Consider the following 11,232-nt stretch of genomic DNA (forward strand, 5'->3'; position numbering starts at 1 on the left):
TTAATCATTTCATTATTTGTCATACTGATGGTATTTGTTATGAAAGTAAGATGATTATGATGATGGACATTTATCATAAAAGTTAAATTATGTCTTTTTGTCATAGAAATAAGGCAACTGAGTATTATCACATTACCAGTTTAGCAGTGGCTTTTAGTACCAATGTGGGATTTTACATTAAGATGGCTTTACTGACTACAACCATGAAGTACTAACAAAGAATGATTCATTAAAAATTAGTTTTACTTCAAATATTCATGGAAATAAACCACATGTAATTATGATTCTCTTCTTCAGATCATGCACATCCACCACTTCAACTACTGAGGCTACATTTGTGGGTAACAATTCCTCAAAAAAAAACAAAAAATCCCAATACTTAAAAAGTGAACAGTATATAATAAACAGTAGATAACACAGTATATATTACAAACAAACCTGAAAAGTATTTTTGGAAAGGTAAAGCAAATACAAAGGATAATGTTTGATTTTCATTAGATAGACAGATGTCATGATGGTCAAACAGATTTGAGTATTAAAGACTAAAAAAATCTTACCAGCACAAGGATTTAATGTGGACTGACAAATTACACTTTTGTCTTAACATCTTTTACAACCCTAGTTCCAGCACAATTCTCAGTTCTTAAGTCTTTAATACTGAAATCTGTTTGACCATTGCGACATTACATTCTATTTAGATACTAAACCCTTTGTACTTGCAATACCTTCCAAAAATACTTTTCACACCAAATTTGTTATCTACTGTTTCCTTTTTGAGTATTAGAATTTATTTGTATTTGCAAGATTTTCACATTTAAAATCATTAAGGTTATTTTTATGGGTTCCTCAAAATATTCATATTATCCTCACTTCACAACATTCTGTAAACAATTTAAATTTACTATATATTAAATTATTTAATTTATATACAGAATAGAGTATTTAGATCATTACAAAATACAATGGCAATTACTACATAAAAATATCAAGTCTTATGTGAGAGAGAAATACTAAAACCTACTACCTAGAATTACTGGTTTTAACCAACTTAAAACCACATTTGACTTAAACTTGGCCCTCATGGTACAGTATTCCTTAAAAATTTTAGCAATACACAGAAGGTTAGTTGTTAGCATTATTAAGCAAATACTTGTTAAAAGTGACTTAAGACTTGCACTCTGTTGATTGTTTGAAATGAAAGGTTAAGTACATTTTGAGTAGATTATTTTAATTTATGAACATATTATTACAGGTTTTTTTTTCTAAGACAAGACTCATTACATTTTTTCTCACCAATTTCATCATGGTTTTTATTTTAAAAAATTATATGCTAAAGAAATCTGAAGAATTAAAAACAAAAGAGTAAATGGCAACACTATTCATGATGTGTACTATGGTCAGATGATGCTTTGGCAACTCAAAATCATTACAATATATTTTTTAATCAACTAATGCTAAAATTATAGACCTTTTTATTAGAAAAAACTGAAATCAAATCTTGCATAAGTTAAGTATATGCAAATAATATCTTAGTATTTAACTATTAGTATTTTTCAGGTTTTTAAGTAAACATTTTTTTAAATATAAAAAATTCTGGGGCTTTGAGAAAATTGTGTGTATAAATGAAGAGAAATATGAAAAGCTGTACATCTATATACTGTCACTAAACATCATAAATTATAGCAGTTAACAAGGGTCATATATAACATAACCACAAGGGCAGCTCTATATATTTTCAGAACAGTATGTATACAGATGTTCTTAAAGAATAACTGTGTTCATATTTACTGCTTTAATAGTGCACATCCATAAAGAAAAACTTATTACAAATAAATAGCAAATACTTAATTCTCTGTTTATCTTCCTCATTTTCACAAGTTTCTTTCCCTGAGGGGACATGAACATAAGGATGGAGAACAAGTCAGATCAAACCGAGACAAAGGTGGCATAAATAAGTACATATTAACTACAGAGATTTAAATAAAGAAATATAACAGCTCATCAAAAAAATTATACAACAAAAATTGTAATGGAACAAATAATATTTTTATTAATGAACTATTATTAAAAATTAATATTCCCAACACTGTCATCCAATTTTTTTCTTTCAAACAACTGATATTAAAATTTTGACACAGAACATTACTTCATTATCACTTACTCTTTTATTAAGTACATTTTAATTAACTTTTTCTTTCTCACTTTACAATTACTAAAAACTTATATTTACAATATGATGGTTTCAGCTAACACAATTAAGTGCTGAGACTATAAAGCATTTTGTTTGAGAAAAAATAAAAAGAGAATGAACAAAATAATTTATGGCAAAATTTGAGCTCTTCATTAATTAATTATAAAATTGGTAACTTATATTCCATTATCAACCTTATAAAACCAATATTTTACTTCTGAAGAAATGAGGGCATTAATAATCAAATTGAATCTTACTGGCACATACTTTTTGTAATAGTCCTGTAATTTATTAAGCAGAACACATTTTATTTAATTGAATTTCTTTATAACAGATTATAATGTTGTAATAAAACTCACTCAATTTTTAATGAAAACTGCAATTAACTTCTTCAAGTTCACAACTTGTAAAGGACAGCACCCATTTCTAAGTACTAAATATATATATATATATATAATTTATTGAAACAAAGAACTGAACACATCAGTCATTAAAATTATTTTTAGTTTATACATAATTGCATGAATACATATATCTATATTACTGGATTGTGTGTATTGAAATAATAACATGTCAATGAGTGATTTTTTTTTCATTAACATTAGCAAAACATGATGTTTGAACTTCATCTCCATTTTTAATTTTTTTTAAACATTCCTTTTTAATCTGTATAGCATAACAAAATATTTCTACAATTCTTGGGTTTTGTGCTGTTGTGCCAAGAAATGCCATAGCATCAAGAATGTAAACTCACAGCCTGACAAACATCTACAGCTAGCTGGTTGCCGATGTTTAAGAATCACTGTATGCAAGTAAATATTTCTTAACAAATTCAAAAAATTATGGTAAATCATATACTTAAGTCTTTCACTAATTTTCACAGTTAACCCTCAAGTTTTTTTATAGCCTATTACATACAAGCTTTCAATTGATTCCTTTAAAGATTATCAGATAACTTTAAAAAAATCAATAAAATGTAAAGTTTGAGAATTTATTCAGGAATTTCAAATAGTTAGAGTAACAATCACTTGCATGAAATTTTAAAAGACCAACAGAGAATTTCTTGATTTTCTAATTCATCTTAAGTACCAAAGATAAATAATTACTCCAAATATAAAATATGTTCAGATGAGTATATTTCCATCTCAGATACACAAGTTAAATCATACAGAGATTGAGATAAACTATCATTTCCTCCTAATGGTTACTAATCGAACTAGATTTAAAGAAGTAACAATATCTTAATTTTAATTGTTAATGAGACTGAAGTATTAAGAACTCTCAAAATAAACAGAATAACTTTTTCAAACAATAATAAATGTAATTTCTGCTCATAGATAACCAATTAAGTTGTCAAACTCTAGTTTCATTTCTTTCTAAAGGTGTTGTTTAACCCTTTTGCAATGGGTCATAAGTCAAAGGCCATGTCATCATATTTGTTGAATTGCATTCAAAATTTTATTGAACTTAGAATACAGAAAATAACAAAATATAAAGTATTACTGAAAAAAAATAATTGAAATGTATTTAGGTTTTAGAGATTATGCAAATAATATTTAAGACTTTTGGGATGAAGAATAGTGTTTTTAATTATAACATGAAATCCCTTTGCACTCAGACTAATAATAAAACAATCAATATCTTTCAAACATGGTAAAAATATTTCATTATAATCTTTTTTTCATGTGCAAAATACTTGTAATCTTTACTAAAAGTTTACCAAATTTTATGAAGATACACATGTTGTATCAAAAGTTAAAGTGCAAATGTGTAGATGAACTTGAGTATGTTATACCAAGCCCACATGTACTATAAATCTAAAATTATAAAAATTGAACACTTAAAGTTTGAGTCAGTGAAAGGCTGTAAACTAAGATACAACAACAAGATACAAGCATAATTATAATAAAATAAAAAATAAGTGGCATGCGTGGTGGCGAGATTCTTATGTCAATAAACAAAAAAAAATCTCAAAGCTCCATTACATAACATTTAGTACTTACAAATTCTATCAATTATTTCCTAGTAGTGATAATATTAACATTATTTGTATGTTTACACAATGATTATCATAAACACTGTACAATATTTTTGAAACAAACAGTACAATGGTATAAAATCTCCAAATGAACACAAAAATAAAAACATTTAGTTGTAGATGAGAACTAAAAAGTGATTTACAATCAATTCCCTCTAGTCATTACCTTCCAAAAATGAAGGTTAAGGTTTTACATGTTCTACAAGTAACTTCCTCAAATTTGAGAGATTATTTATTTAACTCATTAAATCACACATGACATCTGCATGTATAAAGAGTTTACATAATAAAATGATTTTGGAGCCTCAAATATTTCTACAGTCTATGTCATCATTTCCAGCCATGCACTTTTTGACAACTGAGTATGCTGATGACAACACAACCACTTGTATAGAATGTAAAGTCCAGTATAAAACTTCCTGAAATTCCAATTCATCCCAAGTATTAAAGGTAAATAATCATACCAAACAAATTTCTAGCCAACAGTTTTCATCCCAGATACATAATTCAAATCATACAAAATTGGAAATAAGCTATCTCATTATTTCCTAAAGGTTACTGATATAACTAGTTCTAAAAAATTAACAATAACTAAATACTTAAAAGTATCACTACCAATTAAAAATTCAAGAACTCTCAATATAAAGAATAATTTTCTCACACATTAATTAATCTTATAACATTTAAAGTATAAATTATGGTAGTACAACTAGGAAAAAGTTATTAGCTGGTGCTTCAAATCAGTTGGATTTGTTCTAGCCAGCAGTTCAAAAACATGGGTGAAAGGCACTACCAAGCCAGTTACCTTTCCTCTAAAGGTGTGGAGAATAGGTTGGATCATTTAACAAAGTTTAGAATTTTATTGGATAGTCAGCATGATTTCACTAGGGAAAAACATCATTTATCAGACTTTCAAAAATTTTTCCCATTACTGATGCAAGACTACAAGGCTTATAATTATCTAAATAATTCTTATCACCTTCCTTGAAAAGAGGAGTAACATTAACCAACTTTCAATCTTCTGTGTGACCATTGTTCAAGTACTTAGAAATAATAATAGCATGTGACACACATATTCAATCCTTAACCTGTTTTAAAACCTTCAGGTGTGTGTGTTTTCTTATAGCAAAGCCACACAAGGCTATCTGTTGAGTCCACCGAGGGAAATCAAACCTCTGATTTTAACATTGTAAATCCATAAACTTACTGCTGTACCAGCAGTGAGACAAACCTTCAGGTAAATATTACTTGTTCCAGGAAATTTATCATTCTTTAAACTTCCTAATTTGTTTCTTGATAAGCCCAGAATTAATGGGATCATCTTGTTTCCATTTAGCAACTGTTCAAGATGAGAAATATTGCTTACATCTTCATCAGCTCAAGAAAATATAGAATTTAATAAACCAGCCATCCTCTAATCATTACATACCATTTTTCCTCTATCATTCTTCAAAAGCCATCCTTTGTCTGTAAAAATCATGCCTGTCATGAATATTTAACAATGTATTTAAAAAAAAAAAAAGTCCACATCTGAACAGCACCTTCAACTAATTCACTTGCCCATTCTTACATTCTTATTTTCAATTAAAGTTTGTTCAGCTTATCCAGTTACTATAATGACACACAACAGCAGTCAACTTATCACACAATAGTTTTGATCATATTATTTTTTGTTATTCCAACCAGCAAAGCTTGACATCAGTATAAATAAATCTACACAACTCTCCCAATACTAACTACTAAGTACAACTACATTTAGCTTGATATAAAAGAAGACAGAAAGCAAAACAAAAAGTACTGTTATATATATATATATTTATTATAAATTCATGAGGCTAATACACTTAATAGAAGTTACAGAACTTGCTATGTACAGTGTGTACAGACAGCTTACCAGATTTCAAAACTACACATCCCTTGCACATGGTAAACTTGTGCTTATTTTCAGCCATAAATAAGAAGTCAAACAATAACTCAATTTTTAACCTCATACCAAGGTCAATATCTCCATATAATGTCAGTACATGAATCATAGTAGTACGTCACTGAAAAGTTCAATTAATAAATAATGAAACATCAACATTGATATAGAGCAACTACTACTATTACTGGATACTTATTTCACTAAACTATTATTGTAAATTATGAGATTAAGGCTTGATTCAAACTATACTACTCTACTCTCAATAGTTTATAACTTTCAATAGTTAAAAGTTAAAATAATATTCTTATTATCAAAATTCCTTATTAAACTAATAAACAATAAAAAATTAAGAACTTAATTTTAAGATTTAGGCTAGTCTAGTTTAAGTTGTGCTTTCATCAAAGTCATGAAACTGTCAGTTCTACTAACCACTGAAAAGTAACTGCAGCACTAAGAAAGAAATATTCTTTTTAGTGAACTAGTGAACACTAAATGGTAAATTAATCTAGAATTTGAAAGTAGACATATAATAAATGAAATTATAATATCTAATCAATGAAAATGTGCATATATCATATTTATCTAGAAAGAAAGCATTTGCTTCTCAGCACCAAAATAAAAAAATACTAAATTTTCTTTGATTTTCAAATATTTGTATTGCATCAAGGGTACTTGTACAGAATTTTCCCAGTGACATATTGAGTGTAAGAGATGCATCCATTTGTAGTACTTTACTTGCTAACTCAATATTTTATTTTTAATTTTTTACTTACTTAATCCATAAACAAGTGTATTATAACGACGTTAAGATATTCTAATTGACATTATGATCAAGAATTGTAATATCCTTGAGTTATCAACTAATAAAATTAATCATATATTAATTTTCTAGTCATTTCCATTCATAATTGAAAACATTTTGTCTTCAAGCCTACTACTACTAGTAGTACTAGATATACAAAAATATTTCCTTTTCGATATTTAGTGTGACCCATGGAAAATTATGAGCCGTGTAAAATGGGTGTAATTTCATAATGGTAGCTACCAGTGTTGAATATTCCACAAAATTTAAACTAAATATAAGTTTAGGCCCTAGCTCAATTACTAATGGCTAGTATTATATTCTAATATGTACACTTTCATACAGTAACATTACTAAAACAGTGAGTGATAGTACATTACGTTAGATAAATTGGACCGCTCACGACTGTCCAGCATAGTTACTTACTTTTGCTCTAAATAGTGCATTACCCAATCAAACACTTCTGCTTGAACATCTTCAGAAGTAAGACGATATCTTCCGATAATTCCAAATCGATAATGGACACTTTCATCAGATACCGGAGAACTTTCATATTCAAAATCTCTTAAGAATCGTTTAATCACATTCACTCCTTCCACCGGTTCCTCCATCCTAAAACTGCGTGCTCTTATTGAATAAACGATAGAAGCCTACTCTGACATCTGGTGGTTTTATTTATATATATTTAACAGGTAACTAATGCTAGTTACACTTCTTACCTGGTTAGATTTTTATACTAATTTTGAATTCATTTTTATGAGATTAATGTTTTTATAACGTGAACAGATAAACCGTTCAATTCAAGCTTAAGTAAAACATATGCATTTATTAAAACTGTTTTGAAAGTCGTTTAAAAACTTAGTCAGACGTATTAACTAAATAAAAACACAGGATATAAATTGTAATTACGTAACATAAACTATTGAACTTAAAAAAAACTTTTAAATTAATAAAACTCTTGAAGTAAATATTCAAAGCTGAATTAATAAAGCAAATTTATAATCTTCTAAACAACTAGATGTAGTTATTGACTTGTTCGATTTATTTATGCATAGTAAGTTAAAATTACTTTTTCATTTTTAAAGTTTAAGCAAGAAACACAACATTAGTTAATTCTCGCGTGTTAAAATAGAAAAAAAGGAATAGGGTTTGATTGATTGATTTTGAATTTCGTACAAAGCTACTCGAAGGCTATCTGTGCTAGCCGTCCCTAATATAGCAGTGTAAGACTAGAGGGAAGGCAGCTAGTCATCACCACCCACCGCCAACTCTTGGGCTACTCTTTTACCAACGAATAGTGGGATTGACCGTCACATTATAACGCCCCCATGGCTGATAGGGCGAGCATGTTTGGCGCGACAGGGATGCGAACCCGCGACCCTCAGATTACGAGTCGCACGCCTTAACGCGCTTGGCCATGTCGGGCCAGGAATAGGGAAATGCTTTTTTTCAAAAATATATTTAATCTTCTGTCATAACTTAAACTCGCTAATACGAAAATAGTATTTTGACTTTAACGTAATTTAGACTGAAACTCAGATTTCGCTCTAACAAACATTACATAGATGTGTTGAATAGGTTTTAGCTTTATTAACAATATTTAGAAAATGCAAATCTGTAGATCACGTGACATATACAACCACAGCGACATCACTTATTGGCGAAACAGTAACTATCATAACCAAATTTTGAAACTCTTTGGCATTTGATCCCCATCTGGGACAACGATAAGTTTTGGATTTACAACGCTAAAATCAGGGGTTCGATTCTCATCAGTGGACACAACAGATAGCCTGATGTGACTTTTCTATAAGAAAAAACACACACATACTCTTTAATTTTTTGAATTTCACGCAAAGCTACTCGAAGGCTATCTGTGCTAGCCGTCCCTAATATAGCAGTGTAAGACTAGAGGGAAGGCAGCTAGTCATCACCACCCACCGCCAACTCTTGGGCTACTCTTTTACCAACGAATAGTGGGATTGACCGTCACATTATAACGCCCCCATGGCTGATAGGGCGAGCATGTTTGGCGCGACAGGGATGCGAACCCGCGACCCTCAGATTACGAGTCGCACGCCTTAACGCGCTTGGCCATGTCGGGCCAGGAATAGGGAAATGCTTTTTTTCCAAAATATATTTAATCTTCTGTCATAACTTAAACTCGCTAATACGAAAATAGTATTTTGACTTTAACGTAATTTAGACTGAAACTCAGATTTCGCTCTAACAAACATTACATAGATGTGTTGAATAGGTTTTAGCTTTATTAACAATATTTAGAAAATGCAAATCTGTAGATCACGTGACATATACAACCACAGCGACATCACTTATTGGCGAAACAGTAACTATCATAACCAAATTTTGAAACTCTTTGGCATTTGATCCCCATCTGGGACAACGATAAGTTTTGGATTTACAACGCTAAAATCAGGGGTTCGATTCTCATCAGTGGACACAACAGATAGCCTGATGTGACTTTTCTATAAGAAAAAACACACACATACTCTTTAATTTTTTGAATTTCACGCAAAGCTACTCGAAGGCTATCTGTGCTAGCCGTCCCTAATATAGCAGTGTAAGACTAGAGGGAAGGCAGCTAGTCATCACCACCCACCGCCAACTCTTGGGCTACTCTTTTACCAACGAATAGTGGGATTGACCATCACATTATAACGCCCCCATGGCTGATAGGGCGAGCATGTTTGGCGCGACAGGGATGCGAACCCGCGACCCTCAGATCACGAGTCGCACGCCTTAACGCGCTTGGCCATGTCGGGCCAGGAATAGGGAAATGCTTTTTTTCAAAAATATATTTAATCTTCTGTCATAACTTAAACTCGCTAATACGAAAATAGTATTTTGACTTTAACGTAATTTAGACTGAAACTCAGATTTCGCTCTAACAAACATTACATAGATGTGTTGAATAGGTTTTAGCTTTATTAACAATATTTAGAAAATGCAAATCTGTAGATCACGTGACATATACAACCACAGCGACATCACTTATTGGCGAAACAGTAACTATCATAACCAAATTTTGAAACTCTTTGGCATTTGATCCCCATCTGGGACAACGATAAGTTTTGGATTTACAACGCTAAAATCAGGGGTTCGATTCTCATCAGTGGACACAACAGATAGCCTGATGTGACTTTTCTATAAGAAAAAACACACACATACTCTTTAATTTTTTGAATTTCACGCAAAGCTACTCGAGGGCTATCTGCGCTAGCCGTCCCTAATGTAGCAGTGTAAGACTAGATGAAAGGCAGCTAGTCATCACCACCCACCGCCAACTCTTGGGCTACTCTTTTACCAACGAATAGTAGGATTAACCGCACATTATAACGCTCCCAATTATATAATCAAAGAAGAGGATTTGTCTACAAGCTCAACAAAGACTGAATCGGACATTTCTGCCTACCTTTTAATATGTCAACTGAAGAATCTAAGAACTAGAGTATGTGTCTGTGTTTTGCTTATAGCAAACCCACATCGGATTATCTGATGTGTCTACCGAGGGGAAGCGAACCCCTAATTTTAGCAAGGTAAATTCGTAGACTTATTGCTATCCCAGCGGGGGACGAACAAGAGTAAACCAGTGTAAAGGAGATTATCGTAAAGTTGCGAAACAACATTTAGTGAAATTTGAAATTATTTATTTAAATTGACGGTAAACTATAAAGTAATCATGTTTTTATTTTCTTATTGAGCACTTTTTATATCTAAACCATTATTTAATAAAAATCTACGTATCATCTTACAAATGGAGAACCGTTGAACGAATTGTAACTATTCCTTGTGTGTATATGTATGACTCATAAGGAGTGACAATGTAGGGGAGATCAGCGTTTGAATCTGGTCTTCTGATGTCGCACAAGGAGCACGGTTAGTTTACTACAGGAAACAATAAGTGTCTGTAAAAAGACTTGTTCAACGAGAAGATAAAATATCAAAATTAAAACCTTCCAAAACTTCTGTTCAGAGACGTCGCTAGGCTTTGGCACACGTGACCCGTGCTCCAATTCTATTTGACGCAACCCCGAATATCTAGTTAGTGTTTCAAAAAATCAGAATTAAAAATCACGATCGATGTCGTACTGAAATATTACAAATTCCAGCGCCTATGGGCTCTAGACCCCAAATCTTTCAAGCACCTAGTGATGCCTCTGTTTCTGTTCAATAATAGTGCAGAAAGAAGTTCGGAAAATGGTTATTCCTAAAAATAAAGGACGGATAAAATCCAATCTTCAAAAAATAAAAAGTGA

At 31.0% G+C, this 11,232-nt stretch overlaps 1 protein-coding gene across 1 annotated transcript in view; it reads right to left on the reverse strand.

Annotated features, from left to right (window-relative positions):
- The window catches only part of LOC143223402 (uncharacterized), a 48,364-nt gene extending 40,752 nt beyond the window's left edge, over positions 1 to 7,612 (reverse strand). Inside the window, exon 1 of the mRNA XM_076451349.1 lies at positions 7,382 to 7,612. Within this exon, the coding sequence (XP_076307464.1) occupies positions 7,382 to 7,566 (185 nt within the window). The 5' untranslated portion in view covers positions 7,567 to 7,612. The remainder of the gene's footprint in view (positions 1 to 7,381) is intronic.
- Between the last annotated feature and the right edge of the window lie 3,620 nt (positions 7,613 to 11,232).

Source organism: Tachypleus tridentatus, chromosome 1, assembly GCF_004210375.1.
Source record: "Tachypleus tridentatus isolate NWPU-2018 chromosome 1, ASM421037v1, whole genome shotgun sequence".
Classification (NCBI taxonomy): Eukaryota; Metazoa; Arthropoda; class Merostomata; order Xiphosura; family Limulidae; genus Tachypleus; species Tachypleus tridentatus.